This window comes from Staurois parvus, unplaced genomic scaffold, assembly GCF_062004578.1.
Source record: "Staurois parvus isolate SC_StPar_1 unplaced genomic scaffold, SC_StPar_1.0 ptg000203l, whole genome shotgun sequence".
In the NCBI taxonomy this organism is placed as follows: Eukaryota; Metazoa; Chordata; class Amphibia; order Anura; family Ranidae; genus Staurois; species Staurois parvus.
This window is the reverse complement of record NW_028317999.1, coordinates 2,834,460-2,859,646: the sequence shown is the minus strand read 5'-3', so window position 1 is coordinate 2,859,646 and position 25,187 is coordinate 2,834,460. Positions and strand designations below refer to the sequence as shown.

Below are 25,187 nucleotides of genomic sequence, written 5' to 3'. Positions count from 1 at the left end.
TACCAACTGTTCAGTGTCTGCTACCCCCCTCTACCAAGCCCTCCACTGGCTTCCACTTGCCCAATGAGTAAAATTCAAAATACTAACAACAATTTACAAAGCCATCCACAACTCGGTCCCCAGCTACATCACCAACCTGGTCTCAAAATATCAACCAAACCGCTCTCTTCGATCCTCCCAAGACCTTCTGCTCTCTAGTTCCCGTGTCACCTCCTCCCATGCTCGCCTTCAGGACTTCTCACAAGCTTCTCCCATCCTATGGAACTCTCTAACCCAATCTGTCCGGCTATCTCTTAATCTATCCATCTTTAGACAATCCCCGAAAACCTTCCTCTTTAAAGAAGCCCATCCTTCTTCTACCTAGTAAACTGCCATTTATTTCCTCCAGCGACTCATCCCCCACAGCTATTACCTTTTGTATCACTCAACCCTTCCTCCTAGATTGTAAGCTCTAATGAGCAGGACTGTCTGTTTCCTCTTGTACCAAATTGTATTGTAACTGCACTGTCTGCCTTCATTTTGTAAAGCGCTGCGCAAACTGTTGGTGCTATATAAATCCTGTATAATAATAACAATACCAGGTCTAATTCAGGTACTTACATTGATTGCATTTGAAAAATACATTTACTGATATATTAAAAATTATAATACTGAGTACATTTGTATCTTATATACTGTATGTGCCTGGAGTTCAGCTTTTAACCATTTGCCGACTGCAGATAAGCGAATGATGGCTTCACTGCGGCTGGCCAGTTCTGTGAGGGCGTCATATGACGTCCTCCCAGAACACACCCTCCCGTGCACCCCGGGGGCGCACACCCAGCGATCTCTGTTATCACTGTGTCCTATGGACACAGCTGATCATGTGATGTGGTAAAAGGCCAATCACAGCGGCCTTTTACCACGTAATCAGCTGTGTCCAATGACACAGCAGATCACCGGTATATGCAGTTTCAGGTTATTGGCTACACTTTTCTCACGCTGTCACAGCGTGAGGAAAGTACTGCCGATAACCGGCAATTGTCAGAGGAGGGATCGGCACCGATCATCAGGGAACTGATGATCGGTGCCCAGCAGTGCCACCCACCAGTGCCGCTTATTTGTGCCCATCAGTGCCACCCACAAGTGCCCTGTGCCCAGCAGTGCTGCCCAGCAGTGCCACCCATCTGTGCCCAGCAGTGCTGCCAGTCAGTGCCCAGCAGTGCTGTCAGTGCCACTCATCTGTGCCCCCTATCAGTGCCCATCATTGTTGCATATCAGTGCCAGCTCATCAATGCCGCCTATCAGTGCTGCCTATCAGTGCCCATCATTGTTGCATATGAGTGCCAGCTCATCAGTGCCGCCTATCAGTGTCACCTCATCAGTGCTGCCTATCAGTGCAGTCTCATCAACGCACATCACTGAAGGAGAATAATTACCTGTTTGCAAAATTTTATAATAGAAACAAAGAAATTTTTTTTTTTTAATTTTTGCTCTTTTTTTGTTTATAGTGCAAAAAATAAAACACCCAGCGGTGAGTACATACCACCAAAATAAATCTCTATTTGTGTTAAAAAAATGAAAAAAATTTCATATGGGTGCAGTGTTGCATGACCGCGCAATTGTCACTCAAAATGCGAAAGCACTGGAAGCTGAAAATTGGCCTGGGCAGGAAGGGGGTATAAGTTTCTGGTAGGCAAGTGGTTAAATACTAATATAAAAAATACACCTGTGAAAAATACCCCATGAGGTTTAGATGGTCATTCTCGTGCTTTAATTTGTCATAGTCTGCATCATAGGAGATGAGACAAAGGGCTATCATGTGCCTACATATTCTGTGCTGGAAGGTGACCCTCTTTGCCATCTCAGCAGGTTGGGAGGCATATACACACCCATTGTATACATGCAGCTGCAGGACAGAGAATGTCTCCACCACCTATAATAGGCTGCAGGGTTTTACAGCTTCCTGGTGGGATAGCTCAGGTGGGTGATTCAGACTCATGTCCAAACACACCTCAGTTTGTCCCTAATTGTGGAGATGTCCTGTGAGCAGCTGGTCAGGGCTAGGACTTTCATGTGCTGTTAGTAGCTGATCAGGACCTGGACTATCATGTGCTGTTAGCAGTTGGTTATGGTTAGGACTCTCATGTGCTATAAGCAGCTAGTCAGAGCTAGGACTCTCGTGCTGTGAGCAGCTGGTCAGGGGTAAGATTCTCATGTGCTATGAACAGCTGGTCAGGGCTAGGACTCTCTTGTGCTGTTACCAGCTGTCAGGACTAGGACTCTCATGTGCTGTTAGAAGCTTTCAGGACTAGGACTCTCGTGCTGTCAGGACTAGGACTCTCATGTTTTGTTAGCAGCTGGTCATGGCTAGGACTGTCATGTGCTGTATTCAGCTAGTCAGAGCTAAGACTCTCATGTGCTGTGAGCAGCTGGTCAGGGTTAAGATTCTCAAGTGCTGTGAACAACTGGTCAGGGCTAGGACTCTCTTGTGCTGCTAGTATATGACAGTGCTAGTCCTGACAGATGCTTACAGTACATGACAGTCCTAGTCCTGACAGCTGCTGTTAGGATCGGTCAGGAGTAGGACTCTCATGTGCTGTCAGCAGCTGCCATGTCTAGGACTCTCATGTGCTGTTAGCAGCTGCCATGTCTAGGACTCTCGTGTGCTGTCAGCAGGTGATCAAGGCATGGACTATCATGTGCTGTTAGCAACTGTCAAGACTAGGACTCTCGTGCTGTCAGGACTAGGACTCTCATGTGCTGTTAGCAGCTGGTCATGGCTAGGATTCTCATGTACTGTAAGCAGCTAGTCAGAGCTAGGACTCTCGTGCTGTGAGCAGCTGGTCAGGGTTAAGATTCTCGTGTGCTGTGAACAACTAGTCAGGGCTAGGACTCTCTTGTGCTGTTAGCAGCTGTCAGTTCTAGGACTCTCATGTGATGTTAGCAGCTGGTCATGGTTAGGACTCTCATGTGCTGTGAGCAGCTGGTCAGGGCTAGGACTCCCATGTGCTGTGAGCAACTGGTCAGGGTAAGCAAGGCAAAGGGCAAGTATATGGTCCTTCAGACTTTAGGAGAGCTGAATTAGGGCCAGTGAGGATAGAAAATGTTCTGGCCCCATCATCAGTGAGAATAAACATGTCCTCAGGGTTGATGGTCAGTAGTGCCCCATCATTGGTATTAGTGGGAAGAACAGTACACCATCATTGGTTTCAATGGAAGAAGTGCTGCCCCATTGTTGGTCTCAGTGGAAGGAATAGTGCCCCAAGGGCCGGATAAAGGGTAGTAAAGGGCCATATCCGGCCCTTGGGCTGCAGTTTGGAGACCCCTGCTCTAGAGAAACACAAGTAGTCATTTATACTTTACTGTTCTTGTAGAGTTTCTCTCAGTGTCTCATAGACTATACTGTGCTGCCACCTATTGCTCTTATTGGGAAACTGATCCTAGAAATACAGGCGTACCTCGGTTTACGAATTTAATGCGTTCTCCAGGACGTCTCGTATTGCGAAAAATTCATAAACTGAAACGCGGTTTTTCATGCATTGAAAACCAATTAATCCATTCTGGAGGTCAGAAAAAAGTTTAAAAAAGTCTTTTATCTGTTCAAATCTCTTTAGAAAGTGCACTTTAAAGGCATAAATACTGTACAGGGACATGATTAAAAATTTCCAGAATGGCTCCAAAACTCGATGCAAAAACCGCTCCAACACCTCCACACTCAACGCCACATGCTACCCACAGACTCCATCATGCACAGGGCCAGCACTATAAACCTCCCAGGTGCAATTCATCCTGGGGAAGCTTGCGAAAAAAATTCATAAATGCACTAAAAACCAATTCATCCGTTCCGGAGGTCATAAAAACCCGTTATAAAGTGCACTTTAAAGGCATGAGGCCGGCACTATTAACCTCTTAGGCGCAATGCATCCTGGTTAAACTTACTTCGTATTGCGAAAAAAATTTGTAAACCGAGGCATTATTTTCAATGAATTTTCATTCGTAAACCGAAAATTACGTTCACCGAGGTGTTTGTAAACTGAGGTACGCCTGTAGTTGAATTGTTATTGTTTGTTCTCGCTTCTTGCATACCTGTTGCCATGTAGTTTGCATTGTCATTTTATCCTGCGATCATTCAGTAATCCCCATGTTGCACAATGCTGTTTGTCTAATCATTTGGCTGATCTACACAGAATGTGTCCAGTTTTGCTGTCTGTGTGCCCGCTGCAGAGCTTCATTCTCTTTAAATATTCTGGTGAACATTGTCCCCAGTATAGGAGGCAATGGGAAATCCACAATTTTGGACATTTCACAGAAACAGGAGGTCAGAGGAAATCTTCCAATATCTAGCCAAGAGGGAATTTCTCCTTGCTGTGAAAATATTTCCTTCTGACACAGAGTGAAGTGAATATTCCTCCAGTAGGATTCAGGCTTAATTATTCCCTATTCTATCCAAAAATAAAAAAATATGGCTTTACATATACTCACTGTATAATATACAGTTGTGTTCAAAATAATAGCAGTCAGACATCACTAACCCGATCAATCACTGTTTTTGGTAGAAATGATATTTCTACATGGCAAATAATGTACTAGCAGGTGTAGTAGAGTAATAGAAATCCAACAGACCCAACAGTCATGACATGCATGCTGCTGATTCTGTGTAATTGAATCACTAATTGAAAGGGGCATGTTGAAAATAATAGCAGTGTGGAGTTCTATTAGTGAGGTCATTCATTCTTTGAAAAACAGGTGGCAATTATTGCCCTTATTTAAAGGAAGGAAGGCAGCAAATGTTGTACATGCTGGTTACAGTGCATTTCTCTCTGAAATTCTGAGGAAAATGGGTCGTTCCAGACATTGTTCAGAAGAACAGCGTACCTTGATTAAAAAGTTGATTGGAGAGGGGAAAACATATAAAGAAGTGCAGTAAATGATAGGCTGCTCAGGTAAAATGATTGCAAATGCTTTAAAATGGCAACCAAAACCTGAAAGACGTGGAAGAAAGCGAAAAACTACCATTCGAATGGATAGAAGAATAGCCAAAATGGCAAGGACTCAGCCAACAATCAGCTCCAGGAAGATCAAAGAAGGTCTAAAGTTCCCTGTGAGTACTGTTACAATTAGAAGACACCTATGTGAAGCCAAGCTATCTGCAAGAAGGCCCCGCAAAGTCCCACTGTTGACAAAACGACGTGCTGAAGAGGTTACAATTTGCCAAAGAGCACATTGACTGGCCTAAAGAGAAATGGTGCAACATTTTGTGGACCGATGAAAGTAAGATTGTTCTTTTTGGGTCTAGTGGCCGGAGACAGTTTGTCAGACGACCCCCAAACACTGAATTCAAGCCACAGTACACTGTGAAGACAGTGAAGCATGGTTGTGCAAGCATCATGATATGGGGATGTTTCTCATACTACGGTGTTGGGCCTATTTATCGCATACCAGGGATCATGGATCAGTTTGAATACATCAGAATACTTGAAGAGGTCATGCTGCATTATGCTGAAGAGGAAATGCCCTTGAAATGGGTGTTCCAACAAGATAATGACCCCAAACACACCAGTAAACGTGCAACATCTTGGTTCCAGACCAACAAGATTGACGTTATAGAGTGGCCAGCCCAATCCCCGGATCTTAATCCAATAGAAAACTTGTGGGGTGACATCAAAAATGCAGTTTCTGAGGCAAAACCAAGAAATAGAGAAGAACTGTGGAATGTAGTCCAATCATCCTGGGCTGGAATACCTGTTCACAGGTGCCAGAAGTTGGTTGACTTCATGCAACACAGATGTACAGCAGTCCTCAGAAACAGTGCTTATACAACGAAATATTAATTAAGTGATTCAAAGGAAAGCAAAATCTTCAAACATTTTTCAGTTTATATAGTGAATGTTTGAGTTTGTAAAGAAGAATACAAACACTGCTATTTTTGTGAACAGTCTAATATTCACTTTTTTTCAATTTCTTTAGAGGAACAACACAAATGTGATATATTTTTCTTCATGTTTTGATTTGGAATAGATTGTGTAGTGTTCCCAATGCATTTGTGTGTATGGAAATAAAAGCTATTGGAAGGATTTTGAGCTTTACTCACTTTTTTCAACACACTGCTATTATTTTGAACACAACTGTATATCAATGATATTGAATGACTTAGCCCAGGTTCACACTATGCGATGCAGGACACAGCATGTAATTCAAACAAGAATCGCACCACATTCCTGTGCGAATTACATGCAAATGTCTGTGCAGTGCGATTTGAGCCATACATTTTGATTTACATTCGTTTACAGTTGTTTTTTTGAACGCACCAAACTTGCATTCAGGAGTAGATTTTATCAGCGTTTCAAATGCCAAATGCTTGTAAACGCGTGTAAACGCAGCTAACCACGTTTATAAGCGTTTGTGTTTAGAAGCATTTTTTAACTGTTCCATATGCAGATGCAGTCCAGAGCCCTTTTTCATCATCAGAAATGCATGCAAAGCGTTTTCCATGTATTCAGTTGGACCTCATACACCAGTGCAGTCAGTTCCAGGTTTTGCGTGAAGGAAAAAATAGTAGAACGTGCTGCATTATGCTCATGATGGTATCCATAGTGAATACAACCAGAAAAGACAGCTCATCTCAACACATACTGCTCTCTCTGCTTCTGCTCTCTCTATTCCTCTCAAAATGTCTGGAATAGTTATTTTTTTACTGTTTTTCAGTGCATTTTGGGCATTTTGGAAGGTCTCCTGAGGTTATCTTAAAAAAAACGCTTCTTAACGCTAACATGCATAAACACGGTATGCAAACGCAGCTAAGCAGACTTTTTTAACCTACGTTTTCCAGCAGTCAGGTTCCATCATTCAGAAGAGTTTTCCAAATGCCCCGTGTACATGGAGCCTTAAACGCCATCTACTGGTTAAAGACAGAGTAAATCATTTTTTTTAAGCATTTTCAGCAGCTGATTTTAGGCTCATTCACACACACATCTGCATATTTTCTGCACAGAATGCAGATTCTTGCTGTCAGAGCTAGCAGAAGATCCTGCATAAAATGCACACCTAAAATTCTCGCATTTATATGCGTATAGTGTTCATATGCATACAATTCTTCTAATGGCTTATGCATATATGCGTGCAACCTTTTATGTGTGTACATGTGTAACATCTGCATATCTGTAAAGCCACAAATTCAGCTTTTTGTACATGGCTAAATGCAGCACACATGTACGCATGTAGACGCAACTACATGGGCTCATTGATTTTTTATAGTGCTACATTTAGATGCATACAAAACTATATGTTGTAAGCATCTAAACACATTGATTTTTCTACCCATCTAAATCACCCCTAATTACTTAGGCTTTCTACCCATGTAAATCACCCCCTAATCACTTAGGCTTTCTACCCGTGTAAGTCACCCCCTAATCACTCAGGCTTTCTACCCGTGTAAATCACCCCCTAATCACTTAGGCTTTCTACCCGTGTAAGTCACCCCCTAATCACTTAGGCTTTCTACCCGTGTAAATCACCCCCTAATCACTTAGGCTTTCTACCCGTGTAAGTCACCCCCTAATCACTTAGGCTTTCTACCCGTGTAAGTCACCCCCTAATCACTTAGGCTTTCTACCCGTGTAAGTTACCCCCTAATCACTTAGGCTTTCTACTCGTGTAAATCACCCCCTAATTACTTAGGCTTTCTACCCATGAAAATCACCCCCTAATTACTTAGGCTTTCTGCCCATGTAAATCACCCCCTAATTACTTAGGCTAAGTTTACATTTGTGGTTGGGGGGGTGTAAAAGCAGGCAGTTGAACCACATTTTTCCTGCTCTTTTCCATTAAGCTGCAAATGCAGCTGGATGAAGTTATATACTTGCTGTGTGAGTCCTTTAAATATAGATGATGAACTCCAATCCCTGTTGTAGCACTAACCTCATGAGGGCCGCTGTGTTGTGGGTACCCCTAAGCTTTGCACAGCCAGGCAACAGGTTATTTCTTCACACAGACTTGCATCCAAGACACAGTAACCAGTCCGTGGGCTTTGTTTTTTTATTAGAGGCAGGGCCGTGGATAAGGGGGTACCACCAGTCCTTCTGTACAGGGCCCAGGCCTGTAGGGTTGCCCAGTCAGCTGGGTGAACTAGATGTGGGCAGGAAGGGTTAACAGGGCAATTACTGGAACCAATCCTCTGTATGGCTCTCTCTGCAGCAGCTGAAAGTTGGGTTCTTCTCCTCTCCCCTCCCCCCGCCCCAGAGCTGGCTTTCAGCTGCTTCAGAGAGAAACATACAGGGGATCAGTTCCAGTAATTTACCAGCCTCTTACATTCCTGAATGAACACAATAAGTGATTGGTACCGATCACTCACTGTGTTAATTCATAACTGAATGAACTGTGCTTTTTTTGTGGGCATGGGGAGCCTTGTTAGGTTGGCTGTATGGGGCCCTGTAGTTTGGGGGGGCCCTGTCAGGTTGGCTGTAAGGCTGTAAGGGGCCTTGTGGTTTCTAACAGCAGCCCTGATTAGGGGAAAATAACTTGGATAGGGAATAGGAATTATGTTTGGCTTGAATCAATGAAGGGGGGACAACTTCCTTCCTATGTGCAAAGACATATCCTGGACTGTTCTTTTCCATAAAAGCCGTCAGTCTTTGCGGATCAGTAGCAGCTGGAACTAGCAGCTCCTCCAGAAATCAACTTGGCTTCTTATAACTACATGCAGAGATATCTTCTCTCCTCCTGTAGAGCTGCTCCCAGCTCCACAGCCTGCAGACACTATCAGCCCTCCTGGCTTCTCGGAAGATCTCCCGGGACAAGGATAAAGGATTGAGCCCATTGCTGTCCTTAGAAAGCTTGCTACATGTGCCAGTCTTTCCCCTTTTAGAACCCAGAGAGTGCTGCTGTACTCACTCTTCTTTGCTCCCTGCTGCTCCAGATCTTGATCTTATTGCTGAGTGTATCCTTCTGAGCCAACCCAAGTTCAGCCTGGAGGCCCCCCCCCCCAGATGTATGAGGCCCCTCCCAGGCCTTGGCAGTCTCCTCAGCACTCCATCTTCCACCCAACTCCTCTGTTAGCCTGACTCTCACATATTTATGGGCTAGTCCACCATTCTACCAGGGCCTCCAAACCTGGGATTGGCCAGATTCCCATGAAAATTGCTGTGCATATACCATAAACGGTATATTGTTATGTAAAAAAATTGCAGCAACTGCCATTTAATTCTCTAGGGTCTCTGCTAAAAAATATATATATAATGGTTGGGGGTTCTGAGTGATTTTATAACAAAAAAATATTATTCTTACATGTAGAAGAAAAATGCCAGAATTGGCCTGGTTGGGAAGTAGTTTTTAAAGAAGAACTATGACTTCATATATTATTTGATGTTCCAGTCCCCTAAGGTACTAACTGCATATAGCACTTTGTCTCATTTTTTAGGGGCTGTAGAAGCTGAGATCCAGTATGTGACAGTGCTTCCTAAGCTCCATATAGCAATTTCCCAACACTTTTCAAGAAGCCAGGTGTATGATTGACAGTTATTATGTCGTCCTCCATACACTTTCCTGACACTAGTGCCAACACTCTGAATGCAGGGGAATGGACTTATTAATTTAACACTGAACAATGCAGGCATTCCCACAGCAGCTCAGGAAGGCCCGGAGTAAGAAGAAAGAAGACCTGAACGAAGGGCTGGCATGACAGGGGTTAAAGGGGGTTGGGAGAGGCAGAGTTCCATTTGCATAAGAGGGATTATAAATAGTTTTTAAGGAAGGAGTGGGGGGAGCTACGAGGGGTGGTCTTACAGGGTATGGCAGGGGGTTTTCAATCTGAAGAGAGTTTTCACAAGGCAAACTTCCCGCCGGCCAGCCCATTGTTTTATGGTTTGTCTTGGTGGTGGTTGTGCCATATTGGTGCTGGGGGACGTCCGGCGGGGTGCAAGGTCCTCGTTGGTTAATGTGGGCACAAGAAAAGGCACTTTGTAGGAACCCGTCTGAGGTACGGCTTCCAGTTGTTCTGGTGGGGGTATCTGCGGTGATGTCTCCAAGTCGGTGATGTTGAGTCTGGAGGCCTAGTTAAGCATGCAGGTATTCGTTTTCTTGATGCCTATTGGCACCTTGAAAAAAAGTATGTTTATACTGTGTGTTTTCTGTCATTTAAAATGTTATTTATTGATGGTTGTAATAAAAGGCCGTTTTTGGGCCATTAACCCCATTTTGTTGTCAGTGTGGTTACTTACATTAAGGATGGGGGGTAGGTATTGGTTTAGTGGGACTTTACAAGCCATCTTTAGTCCCCTGGTCATGTTCCTGTGCTGCTCACACAAGTCCTGTCTGTGTACAAGATGGGAGCAGCTGTAGTCTCGGAACCATGGATGATTTTAACTTGCATTTGTTATGAAAGTCCTGTGCTGCGGTCTGTGTACAATTGGAAGTGAGGTCCTGTTCTGACACCACTGCTGCTCCCAGATGATAAACAGACCAGACATGTGTAGGCAGCACATGAACAGCACTGCTTTTAAACAGGCCATGAAAAAATAAATGGATTCCCCCATCCACAGATTTGGATGGGGGAATCACTCACACTGTGCTATTGTATTCTGCGGGCAGACAGCCTTCCATGTCAGCAGAATGCAATGAACAGTGTTGCTGGCTATAGATGAAGGCACTGATGGTATGAGAAAAAACAGACAGGCTGGTTGTACGCAAGATGATTGATAGGTGGACTTGTTTACAACCAGCTTGACCATACATGGATCATAATTGGGCCAGTTCCTGCTTGAAGCAACCAAATTTCAATCCATGTATGACCAGCTTAAGCATGCTTGTGTTGTTTAGTTTCGAACTGACATGCCCCCCCCCCCCCCCCTGCATTCAGAATGGCAGCATTTGTGTTGAAAAAGCACACAAGCATGCCACAGGTTGGGTGTCCGGGGTGTGGAGGAGCTTGGGGCACATTGTCACACACTGGATCTCAGCATCTACAGCTTCTTGAAAGATGGAACAAAGTGTTACATGTACTTTGTATGCTAGGAGACTCAAATAATCAAATAATATATGACTTGATGGTTCTTCTTTAAAGTGGAACTTTAGTCAGAAAATTGGGCCCTGATAGATCACTTCAGGATGGCATCTTTTGCAGGTACAGCTATATACAGTGGATATAAAAAGTCTACACACCCCTGTTAAAATGTCAGGTTTCTGTGATGTAAAAAATGAGACAAAGATAAATCATTTCAGAACTTTTTCCACCTTTAATGTGACCTATAAACTCAATTGAAAAACAAACAAATCTTTTTGTTTGTTTTTGGTTGCATACGTTGTTTTGGTTGCATAAATGTGCACACCCTCTTATAACTGGGGATGTAGCTGTGTTCAGAATTAAGCAATCACATTCAAAATCATGTTAAATAGGAGTCAGTACACACCTGCCATCATTTAAAGGGGTGTGTAGACTTTTTATATCCACTGTAAAATGATAAAAAATAAGTGCCTATACTGTTTAAAATTCATTAGTACACTGTCTCACCTTGTTCTGCTCATGCTCAGTTGTTCTCCATTTTTCAGCACTGTAAAAATCTAGAAGCCGATCTGCTGAAAGCTTAAAGATTTACTGCTGCTCGGGACCTATGGGCTTCAGCAAAATGGCAGCCTCCAGCGAAAAGAAACATGAATTATACTAGAGATAATTTACAGCACACACTGGTTTTGGTAGCATAATTATTAATGTGAAATGTATGTTTCTTGCTAAAGAACATTATTTTTTTTATTAAGTTGTAATGGGTAAAACTCTGCTTAAAGAATAATCTTGAAATAACCACACACATTTAATATTTTGTGTAATTTAGTTTTAATAAACGTTTACTATTTTATGTTCTGATTAAAATAAACACTAGGAAAGCAAAAACATATGTTCACACACATAAAATGGAATGTTGCAATAAATAGAATTGTAATACTGTGCAATTATACATAATACAATGTGGCTGGCTCAGCACCATGGAATGAGAGACTTCTTTAATGCAGCCATAATGTTACTGGATGTTCCTTCACCTACAAGGCACACATGAAGTGCTCTTCTTTTGCTCTTGTAAATTCACCAAATCTGGATTGATCAACAAGGATGATTTCTAAAAAAGAAGACAAACAAGGAGTATGATTTCCTTGATGAGGGAGACAGAGTACTATTTAAGGAGGTCTGTATTGGCAATCTAGAAACATTTGTGGAAGAGTTTAAACTCCATTGTTACACTTCAGCGAGATAAATGTAGAACATGTCCAGCAAATGTATATAAAAGGCAACTTTGCGTATTAAATTTAGTTTATGTGGATACTGTATCTAATACAAGCCCTTTGGAAAAAAACAGATTATAAAAGAAAGCACACAGAAACATATGGTCCTCCTGATTCAAAGGGCCTATTCACATTTTGCTGTTCTCTGTACGCTGTGTTAAAGCGTGTTAAATGTTAACATGTGTTGCCTTAGCCTGGTTCACACCTGTGCGACTTGTCATGTGATTTAACCGTTCCAAATCGCATGACAAGTTGCATCCTATTGCCTGCAATCAGTGTGGAGGCACACTGATTTTTAGAGTAGTTCCTGCACTATTTGTGGCAATTTCAGGTGCAACTTGCATAGACATCTGTGCATGAAGACTCATAGATGTCAGGCAAGTTGCACATGCAATCGCACTGACCTGCGGCTTTGAAATCATGCTACTTCAAAGTCGCATTCAGTGTGAACCAGGGATTAAGGCAGCCCATTGATTTTGACTGAGGTGCAAATGCATAAGAATGGGCAAAAAAATGGATATGCAGTATTTTTCTCAAAGTAGTGCATTAGCATGCATTGTGGTGTGCTGCAAATACATGTGCATCAGAGGTGTGTTGCCGTACTTTCTAAATGATTGGCACCACAACACACTAATGTAGGTAACGCGTGTTACTCACGTGCACATCACAGCAACATAGTGCATTGTATCAGCCCAAAATAATCCTTATAAAAGTTTATATACATAAGATTCTGGTATAAATCCCAAATACTTACATAAGAAGGCACCTATGCATGTGTTTTTTTCTGTTTGTGGAGTTCTTTTGTTAGCAGTTTAAAATGCTAATATTGCTCTGTATAACTGAGCTGGTAATGACATACATGTAAAGTTCCCATAATTCAGTGTATTATGAAGAAAGGAGTTACTGTATATTGTAAAGGCCAACCAGATCAAATTGAAATTAAAGAGGACACATTCAAATCTCAGTGCCACCCCCCAACCATTACTGGATGGCAAGACGAAGAAAGTCTCCTGGAAACAGTATTGAATATGATTTTCCAGTTCAAGGTTAATGGTTTTGATCATAAACAGAGCAAGAGTTGTCTCAGATACAGATTTGAGATAAAACGAGGGAACTGGCATATTCTTCACAGAGGCCTGAAAAGGTTAGAGTGGGTCCCTGGTAGATGGTATAATGCTGTGTCAGTCCTGGGTATTCATACGGTCATCACTCTTGGTAATGTAATATGGAAAATTATATAAAATTTGTATAGTCATGGGCAGAGAATTGTCAAAAGGATGATAACCAAAGAATATTGACTATGAGTGAGAGAACTACATTAGGAATGTCAATAAGTTAAGGAAAAGTGTGGTGCTCCTAAAAGGCACATGGTGAGGTAGCCTGGAGGTAACATAGGGGTTTTGTCATTCTGTTATCCTTTATGCAACCACTTGTTAAGTACTGACTGCAAAATCTTACAGCAGAATAACTGCTGGGTGTCACTAAATACACTTAACAGCCACTTTATTAGGTACACCTGTTCAATTGCTTGGTAAAACAAATTGCTAATCAGCCAATCACATGGCAGCAATGTCATGCATTTAGGCATGTAGATGTGCTAAAGTTCAAATCGAGCATCAGGATGGGGAAGAAGGGGGATTTAAGTGACTTTGAACGTGGCATGGTTGTTGGTGCCAGATGGGCTGGTCCAAGAATTTCAAAACTGCTGATCTACTAGTATTTTCACACACAACCAACTCTAGGATTTACAGAGAATGGTCTGAAAAAGAGAAAATATCCAGTGAGCGGCATTTGTGTGGATGAAAATGCCTTTATGTCAGAGGAGAATGAGCAGCCGGTTTCGAGATGATAGAAATGCAACCGCAACTCAAATAACCACTCGTTACAACCAAGGTATGTAGAATACCATCTCTGAATGCACAACACATCAAACCTTGAAGCAGATGGGAAATAGACACATGAGTGCTGCCAGCATTGCTGCAGAGGTTGAAGGGATGAGGGGTCTGCCCGTTAGTGCTCAGACCATATGCCGCACACTGCATCAAATTGGTCTACATGGCTGTTGTCTCAGAAGGAAGCCTCTTCTAAAGATGATGCACAAGAAAGACTGCAAACAGTTTGCTGAAGACAAGCAGACTAAGGACATGGAACCATGTCCTGTGGTCTGATGAGACCAAAATAAACCGATTTGGTTCAGATAGTGTCAAGCGTGTGTGGCGGCAACCAGGTGAGGAGTACAAAGACAAGTGTATCTTGCCTACAGTCAAGCATGGTGGTGGGAGTGTCATGGTCTGGGGCTGCATGAGTGCTGCCGCCACTGGGGAACCTCAGTTCATTGAGGGAACCATGGATGCCAACATGTACTGTGACATACTGAAGCAGAGCATAATCCCCTCCCTTCGGAGACTGGGCCTCAGTGCAGCATTCCAACATGACAATGACCCCAAACACACCTCCTAGAAGATCACTGCCTTGCTAAAGAAACTGAGGGTAAAGGTGATGGACTGGCCGAGCAAGTCTCCAGACCTAAACCCTATTGAGCATCTGTGGGGCATCCTCAAATGGAAGGTGGAGGAGCGCAAGGTCTCTAACATCCACCAGCTGTGTGATGTCATCATGGAGGAGTGGAAGAGGACTCCAGTGGCAACCTGTGAACCTCTGGTGAACTCCATGCCCAAAAGGGTTAAGGCAGTGCTGGAAAATAATGGTGGCCACACAAAATATTGACATTTTGGGCCCAATTTGGATATTTTCACTTAGGGGTGTACTCACTTTTGTTGCCAGCAGTTTAGACATTAATGGTTGTGTGTTGAGTTATTTTGAAGGGACAGCAAATTTACACTGTTATACAAGCTGTACACTCACTACTTTATATTGTAGCAAAGTGTCATTTCTTCAGTGTTGTCACATGAAAAGATATAATAAAATATTTACAAAAATGTGAGGGGTGTACTCACTTCTGTGAGATACTGTATATTAATTCTATGAGGCAGTAACTGGGCAGCTGCTTGAAACAGTAGTTATTAACTGTCTTAGCAAGGTTTGTCCACAATTTAGGTTTGACATTAAAAACAGAAAACAAATATACAAAATTTCTGGTTCTACCAATTCGTTCTTACCTACCTTTTCATAAATTGCATTTGACAAAAAGAGGAATGCTTTGTCAATATTAATATATTCTTTAGCACTTGTCTCAAAAAATGGTATCCCATACTCCCAAGCAAGCTGAAAATAAATAAATGGCAAATATATGAGATGTTTTAAAACATACAAAGTAATAGCACATCCTTAACCTGTCTTTTAATAATACAGTTAGATTAAAGCTGTAATCTGGGATATTGTGATATTAACTATAAGAGTCATGTGTAGTACACATTTGTGCAAGAGTTCATCATGAAACTATGCCTCAGGGCAGGGGCCTCTGGAGCATACAGTTTGAAAGTGTGGCGTGTTAGGTATCTATTTAATTGGGGTAAAATCATCTTTATTCTTTACCAAACACTTGGGTATTATATTGTGCTTGTGTGCATTAAAATTCATCAAAGTGTATTGTTCACAGAAAATTGCATTTGAAAAACCACTGTGCAAATACCATGTGATATAAAGAAAATACAACACCCACCATTTTATTCTCTGGGGCCTCTGCTTACAAAATATATAATGTTTAGGGGTTTGAAGTCATTTTCTGGCAAAAAATACAGAATTTTAAATGCAAACAAAAAGTGTCAGAATTGGCCTAGTCTTAAAGTAATTGTGTGCGGCACAGTGATGATATCACTGCTACATATATACGATAATAACTGGGTCTGAAAATGTGTTTGGTATACAAATAGTGGATTTATATCCTCTGTGGCTATTGAGAAATATATTTAGATGAATGTTATGCACTGTAGACCTGCTTAATCTGACATTTCGGAAATTCATACCTGATTTTGGCACTTCTTAACCTACATTATTTGTTACAGAGACACCATCACCTTGCTCATTCAGGGCAAAGTGGCAATGTCTGTGCAAAAGGCAAAGTGACAGTGACTGTAGGCAAAAGACCACCACTGATATTGCCAGAGCTCAATTGCTGTTCTTTCCTCCATCATAGCCACCTCTGAAATCCCCTATCTTGTCTGGTGTTGGATGTCATGATAATGTGACTTTCTCAGTCCTGTGCTCTGGGCCCTGCAACTGGCTGATAGCCCCATGCACATGGAAGGTGGATACATGCTTTCAGTTACCCAGAAGCACCGGGATGTTTTTCTGACTAAAGCAGCATAATGAGGGGGTGCTTTGCACGGACATGGTCACTTAAATAGGCAAGGTGACAGTGTCTATTTAAATAAGTTGTTAGTTATGTAAAATAAACACATTCATAAGGGCATTCTACACATTGCATGGAGTTTGTATCTATGTTTATATACAGTATTGATTGAGGAAGCCATTTGTATTGAGTCTAATTTACATCTGTGTGCAGGGCTGCTGTTAGAAACCTCAGGGCCCCATACAGCCAACCTGACAGCCCCCCCCCCCCCAAAAAAAAAACAACAGCTTACCATGCTTTGATTATGAATGAACACAGTGGGTGATGGGAACCAAGCACTCATTGTGTTCATCCAGGAAAGAAAGCTGGTAAAATGTGACATATTTACTGGACCCTTCCACTACTTTCCATCCTGAAGAATCCTTTTGTGTGCTTGAAGCTGCTGGTAGAAAGGAGGGGAGGATAGTTGGAAGCACTGCAGGGGTGGGGGCACACAGGGGGCCTGAGCAGTATGGGGAAATGTATGGTACACAGGAAGGATGATAAGGTGCGACAAGGGGCAATTACTGGATCCAATCCCCTGTATGACTCTCTCTGCAGCAGCTGAAAGCCAGTGGGAGGGAGAGGAGAAGAAGCCAGCTTTCAGCTGCTGCAGAGAGAGCCATACAAGAGATCAGTACCAATAAATGCACCCCCACCGTGCCAATCACTCTCTCTGCCCACATCCAGATTCACCCAATTGCCTGGGCCCCCCTGCTGGCCTGGGCCCCATATAGGAGGACTGGTGGTACCCCTTATCCACAGCCCTGTCTGTGTGTATCGTGGGACCTTTATTGATGAAGAAAGTACATTTGAATTGCTGCATAGCTTTGGGAATGAAGCAGTTCATGGTGTTGAAGAGTGGTGAAGTATGCTGTGTGGTGCACCCCAAAGTCCTCCATCCAGCAAAACCAAAGTAGTATTAGGTGTCCATTTGGGATACAACCACACTGAAAATGTATTTTGAAAACCATGGATAATTGTATGTAGCTAACTCAACATAAGCCTAGTCCTGTTTAGGAATAGACGTGCTACCTTTTTTTTCCAGTTTACCATAATAAAGTCCAGCCTTGTGACATGCACATATCCCTTCTAGAAATTAATATGTATTCAGGTTTTTCCAAGTCCTTACTAATGTGCGGTAATAGGTAATAAAGTATGGCATGTTATGCATTTTACAGCATTAAAGAATGTAAATAACAACTGTGCTTTGCTGTATAATCTGAAAGTATGACTGATTGTATTTCTACATTTATAGTGTACAGGGACAGGAGAAATGAAAGTGAATTATGTTGGGACTATAAAGAGGCTAGATATACTCCTATATATCAATGGGAAGGTTGGGACCTAATTCTACAGAGAATATGGATCTGTAGTTCTAGTGTGCTGGTACTTGTAGTTCCACAGAGACAAGACTTATCCCAGTGGCATTTGGTTTTACTGGGTGAACAGTGCATTTTGTCTGTTTTGTGTATGTTGGACTAGTGAAGGAGTACACTGCGTATGGGGTGGATATATTTATACCTATATTCTACACCAGTGACTAATATACAGTATATAGCCTGTGAGTTAAATGTACCATCAAAGACTACGGTTTCCCCCTTCTCAAGCACACCGCATGCATACAGTTCTGCTTCACTAAAAGGTGCTCTGATTGGATACTGGGTTGAAAGAGTATAGCTTCACCCAGTTTAAGAAGTTTAATAAACTACAAAAGACAGTATTCCCTGCAACCATTGCTGAAAAAAAAAACTGGGGGAGGGAGACTTCTCACTGAAAATGTCACTGCTGAACAACTACAGCACAAACACCATCTTGCAGCAGATCAGTGCAAAATGGATGTGCAACAAAAGCCTTCTGATGATTAATATTATTATTATACTATAATATTCTGATCATATTTAGTGCTTCTATTCAGTGACATCCCCTATCTCCATTGTACATATCCTGGGAACATATTTGACACTAATCACATAGCTGGGAACTACAAATCTTTAAAAATATTTGGCATCTTTAAGAATACACTTTTTATTATATTGTGTAATTTTAATGCACCATGTGAAGTAAACGCTAAGTCCAAAGGTTGCTTCTAAGTTTTAAAACTCTGGTAAGATAGGAAATTACCTTTTTTTAAAATATTTTTGCGAAGGCACCACCAAGAGTCAAACTCCAAGTGGAGTATGTCAAAAATGCATTTTCTAGTAGAATTGAACATAGTATTAAATTATATCTTCTGAAAGTGTGGTCATTCTGATCTCTTCCTTCCTCCCTAGTACATTTAAACAAGAACTCTGTATAGTTATAGTAGAACTATTAATGTGATATTAAACTCTCCCTTCATTCTCTTGAGCCTAAATTCAATGCAGTTTTCAAAGTATACACTTGGTGGCACAATAGTACTCCATTCTTCACAGCTTGACAAGGCGTAGTACAGTATTGTGTCCAAGAAACTGAAAAACACAGATGAGGCATCTACCTTATTTTCACAAACCTTCCAGCTTTTTACCACCTCCTAACAACATCCTAAACTAACATTACATGTTGTCATGCCAAATAATCGTGTCATTTAACACAACACATAAACTGCAGGTGAAGCTGCAGCCTGACAGCAGCTATCATTTGAGCTTCATCAAAGCCTTAAAGCACTCATATATGGGAGGAAAATATTGTTTGTGGGGATCAGACAGCTGTATTCCTTTTATTTGAATGGGGTACCCAAATTTTGAACAGCAAAATGGGATAAATTTTAAAGTCATTCACACACAATCAGAAAATTGTTGGTGAACAATTCCACATGGAAAAAAAATATATTTGAGATATATTTTTTAAAATATTCTTCCCAAATATATTGACATATATTTGAAATTCTACAATGTTGGCCATATTCAATATATTTCAAAATATATTTAAATAAATATATATATATATATATATATATATATATATACACACACATATATATATATATATATATATACACACACATATACACACACACATATATATATATATATATATATATATATATATATATATATATATATATATATATATATATATACACACACATATACACTGTGTGTTGAAATGCATTTTTATTACAAGATATATATGATATATATGAAAAAATATTCTTAAAAATAAATTTCAAATATCATATACCCCCTGATGAAGTCACATGACCCGGTGATGCAACGCGTAGGGGAGGGGCTCTGACATCACAACGTTGTCTCGGATAAGCACGGCAACTATAGCAGACACAGCAGGCTATGCTCACACTATTTCAGCTCATTGTATATTGCACAAATGTGAGTGGTATATTGATCAGCAATAAATTACAAATTTAAAAAGGATAAGGTACCATGGTTTCTGTTTTCTCTTATGATACTCATCTGTGACACATTGGAGAGAAGAGGTTACTAAAGGAGGAAGGAGACCCCTGGAGGGGAAAAGGGAGATATCCATCCATCCATCCATCCATCCATTCCTTTACACAGAAGACCAATTGATTGGAGAGAACCCAGGTGGAATAATACCTAACTACAACTATCCATATAATTATTTGGAGAAATTTTACACAGGAGGAATATGATTTCATCAGTCCTATGAGGACAAAAAGCGATTTTTGCCTATATTCTTAGGCAAAACATAAGGTGAGCGCATAATAAGACCACACTGCACTTGGGTTTTGGAGTGGAATTTATTTTTGGAATTGAATTGGAAGAAGACCTTGTGTTTATTTATATATTGACTTTGGTTCACTGATATTAATTTCAGATCTCACAGGGGATAATCAGCAAAGTAATAATTTGATTAATATAGGGTGAATTATGTGTTATATATTATACTTCTGATATATATATATATATATATATATATATATATATATATATATATATATATATAATTCATAACTTTGGAAACAGTATCACAAGATATATAAGGTATTTTATATGGGAGCGCGGCACTATTGTTTTAATTAGATTTCAAATATACTGTATGTCTTTAAAAATACAAATCTGCATTTTTGGATTGCATTTACAAATATATGTAAAAATATATGTTAAAATGACATTTTTATATGTTAAAAAAAATCTGAAGAATATATTTAAAAAAAAAATGTTTTTAAATATATATATTTTTAAATATATTCTTCAGGTTTTTTTTAACATATAAAAAAGTCATTTTGTAATAAAAAATGCATTTCAACATACAGTATATGTATATATATATATATATATATATATATATTATTTTTTTTAAAAAATATATTGAATATGGCCAAAATTGTAGCATTTCAAATATATGTCAATATATTTTGGAAGAATATTTTTAAAATATATTTCAAATATATTTTTCTTCCATATGGGATTTTTCACTCATACTCCCTGCCAATGTCACTAGCAACCCATACTCAAGCTGGATTGTTCATTAGAATATGTTGTGGTCTAGTCTCTACATGTGTATAACACATTACAAATGACATAACCACTGGAACTCTTACATTGTCTGACCTGTTATACAATATTACTGTGTCTTGCACTCCATTTCCCATTGTGTTTCTTTACACAGGTGCAGTAGCCTGCCCATTCAGCCACCATCAGTACTGCAGGTCAGTCCTGCCTGACAGGACTCATAAAGAACATTAAAAAGCGGAGCGTGATGAATCCTGTTGTTTGCAACCACCATTGTCATCATTGTCTATAGCCAGATGTTGTGAATCCTCCATAAACATCTATGGTGCCAAAACCTTGCAACAGAACCCTTTTTGCTAATAAACCCTTGAGAATTGCATGTCTATTTGCTATAGTTCATCACAATAATTTGTGCTTTGACCATGGTCAAAAAAAGTAATAACAGCTTTTATTGATGCTAACTTGATAAGAACTTTAAAGTGGTTGTAAAGTATTTTTAAATAAAATAATACACAGGTTTATACGTATCTGCCCTGTGCAATGGTAGTGCACAGAGTGGCCCCAAACTTTCTCTTCTTCTGTCTCCACTGACATCTGGGCTCCTCTTCTGTGTCTGCCCCATAGCAAGCCACTTGCCATGGGGGCAGATGCGAGTACTTGCTCTTGAGCTGGGTTGTGTATGTCCATAGACAGACACAGCGTGGCTCAGCCTCACCCCCTGCTTCCTACTCACTGGATTTGATTGACAGCAAAGCCCGTTAGACTAAAAAAAAAAGCAGAGGACCTGCAGCTAGGCACAGCGCTGGATCGATAAAGGTCTCAAGTAAGTGTTTGGGGGGGAGGGGGGGGGGGGAACAGAAAGTGCAAGGTTTTTACCTCAATGCAGAGAATGAATTAGGGATAAAAGGTGTTTTTATGTCTGGTCACATGATGTGATCTATGCATAGTACAATTGAACAAAAGCTGAATGTGTCTGCTCATAGATGCATCTGTTAAGCAAAGGATGGATCCCATGAAAGTGTCTTGTGGTGCGGCTACAAGCTGGATAGTAAGATAAGAATCCCCTCACTGGCAAGGAAAGGGAGCAGGTGTCCCAGAGCAATTTCCAGAATAGCTGATAGAAGAAGAAGGTGGACACTGCGGAACCGATCCCAGGAGTCAGACACATGGATGGTTGGGCCTCAGCCACTGCTCCAAGACTCTGTGATCAAGCCCCATTGGGCGGGGTGAAATGCATGAGAGGTTGAGGCTGGAGCGGTGGCTGAGGCCAAGCCATCCACGCGTCTGACTCCTGTGGCCAGTTGAGCAGCATCCACCTTCTCCTATCAGCTATAATGGATCCCATGAAGCCGCACATCTATGCAGACCCACTGGTATTGGAATGAATGGCAGTCTCAACCTGGGCTCCTGCCAGGCCATGCCCCCAAGGTGTTTCACTCCACCCCTCTGAGCTTGATCATAATTATAGATGCATGGTCCATCTAGGGGGTGAGCACAGTCCGGATGCTACATTCACACGCACAGGGGTCATGAAGAATAAGTGTAGCCACCATGGAACAGGAAGTCTGAGAGCAGCAGAAAAAAGTTTGCATTTAAGAGATGAAATGAAGGAAGATGGATATTCTACAATGTACTTTATATTTAAGCATATTGAATTTTTCTTTTTTTTTTTTAAATGCGTGTTTAGTAGTATCTAAGGATCCAGCAGACAATGTTAATCTGTATTTGATCAAACAGATCTTTCCTTAATAATTATGAAAAGCAGTAAGAGGTCTCCAATCCCTCAGTTAAACCTAGATGATAAAAGCAGAAGACTGGAGCATGAAGTTGATTAAAGAAAAACAATGAAGGGAATGTATAAAAATTGCAGCAAATAGAATCAGGAGCAGCTGTGCAAGGCAATCAATCATCTTCTATCTTTCATTTTGAATGCGGAGTGGAACATTTTGATGATAGAATCTAATTGGTTGCGATGGAAAGCTGATCTAGATTCTATCTGCTCCACCTTTAGTACATTTCACAAATCTTTAGCTGGTCAGTACAATCTTGGAGCCAGTAGATACTTTCAGGGAGTCAAGAGAACAAGTCATTCCACTTGCATTGGAAAACAGCAGAAAGAGAAATTCTGATCACAGATGTCATTTTTAGGAGCACTGATTACCTCGATCCTTGGATTCATCCTCACCTTCCCTTAACTTTACGCTCTGAGCAAGTTTGAGCAGAGCAGTCCTTAAACTGACACTGTTACAGCCAGGATTTAAGCATGATTTGCAAAGACATTACATTTCTAAGAGAGTAACAAATAAAGTTAACAGATAATAAATAAGTTTGAAAAGTTTGAACCAATGGATAAAAGTTTAATACGTAAATTAAAAGACATTTTTCAAACTTACAGCTTAAGAAAAAGGTGCAATCAATATTGCAGAATGAGAATTCCATTCTAAGCAACATTAGTTCCTAATGACGGAACTGCATGGTCAGGCACATTACAGATGCAGTGTACCCGCCTAACTCAAATACTTTTATATGCAGAGATAATCAATGCTTACCTTTTCCCCTCTCTCTTTTGAAACCTCACGTTCGTCTTCCTTGTCACACTTATTTCCCAGGAGAACTACCTCCACTTCTTCCCCAGCTTTCTGAATCACAAAAGCAAATTGTAAAGATGCAGTGACTTTGGGAATGGATAGATTCTGCAAAGCACTACAGCTCACATCCATTGTAGATGACAGACAGTCTTACAACCAAAAGCACCTGCATTTTGTATGGCAGTAATATGAGCGCTGACACTTTTCTGCATTTCCATTCAGAATTAATTTAGTCTAACAATAGTGAACCAGTTACAGGCTTTCAACTCTTGCCAGAGATGATTATTGGGAATGGCAAATAGAATATAGTACTAGGGAGACTGAGATAAACACACTAGTAAAGCATGTAACTGGAAAATACTTTAAATAAAAAGGCTAAATTACATTTAAACCCATGTATGAACAGATATGTCTGTATTTTCTTTCATGTATGTATTGTATTAATCAACATATTTTATTAAAACAGAAATCCAGGCCAAAACAACAATATAAAATGAATCACCCAGTAAAAGATAAAATAACTAAACCAGCTTTTGCAGCAATATTCACCTTTAATCCAAAAATTTCACCTGCAGTACTTTTTTCTGCTACTAGATGTCTTCAGTATGATGGCCAGCATCATTCAGCCCACTTACTGTAAGCACAGGGCATCCTGGATCCACCCAGCTTGTGACTGAACAGTGAAAGGAAAAGCAGCACAGTGATTACCTCATCCCCCTATTACTGTGCTATCTCTATCTGCATGCTCCTTGTTGCGAGCAATTAAAATGATTTGCTCCTTGTACTGATATAGGTCAGTGTTAAATATTTTGCAAGTAATGAAGTGTGTATTTTAAATAAAGTAAAGTAAGATCAGCTGGAAAAATCTTCCCAAAAGCTGGTGAAACAAATATACTGTATGTATCTAGCCATTTAGCTTTTGAACATACCTTTAAATGGAACTTCACCCACAATGGAAAGTTCCACTTTTTCTAGCTCCTCCTCCCCCCTCCCCTCAACTTTTAAAACTTTTTTTTTTGTTGGGGAATGGGTACCTGGTTCTCAGAGGTACATCTGCCCGGATTGCCTAGGAGATCAGAATGGAAGTTCACCTCCCTTCTCTTTGTGGGGCACACCACAGGTCCCAGAAGACTGTGAGACCATTCACATAGTTAAGTGTGGATCACGCATGCGCAGCGGGAACTCTGCTGCAAGACGTCACAGTTGGCTTCCCACACTAAACATGTCAATGTCAGAGACTCAAAGACCATAGAACACCTGGTCCAGGTAAGGACGGTGTTGGATTCTTGGACAGGTGAGTTTCCTTTATTAAAAGTCAGCAGCTATAGTATTAGTAGCTACTGACTTTAATTTTTTCTTCTTTTTAGGTTTTAAAAGGAAAAATCCTTTCTACAATCATGTGCATTTGCCAGAATATCCTCTTTGTCTCTCTGAAACTGCTTTCAATTTGTTTCTAAGGGGTGGATTTCTTTAACTTCAGTACTAAGCCCCATCAACTGACACCCCCGTCTTTGGAAAGTGTCCCAATGACAACTGCTCTTTTAAAGGTTTCAGGTTGGTTTAAAAGTACTAAACACTCTTTTATTTTATTTTTTTTCCAATAAATGCATTCTATTTAAACAGTGCAACATTCCCTCATACATT

General features: G+C 40.7%; 1 protein-coding gene across 1 annotated transcript in view; it reads right to left on the bottom strand.

Annotated features, from left to right (window-relative positions):
• Positions 1-11,789: 11,789 nt before the first annotated feature.
• The window catches only part of LOC149461410 (ras-related protein Rab-10-like), a 56,418-nt gene continuing 43,020 nt past the window's right edge, over positions 11,790-25,187 (bottom strand). Inside the window, exons 4-6 of the mRNA XM_089678354.1 lie at positions 23,505-23,594; positions 15,373-15,474; positions 11,790-12,086 (exon numbers count right to left, since the gene is read on the bottom strand). Coding sequence (XP_089534480.1) covers positions 12,006-12,086; positions 15,373-15,474; positions 23,505-23,594 — 273 coding nt within the window. The 3' untranslated portion in view covers positions 11,790-12,005. The remainder of the gene's footprint in view (positions 12,087-15,372; positions 15,475-23,504; positions 23,595-25,187) is intronic.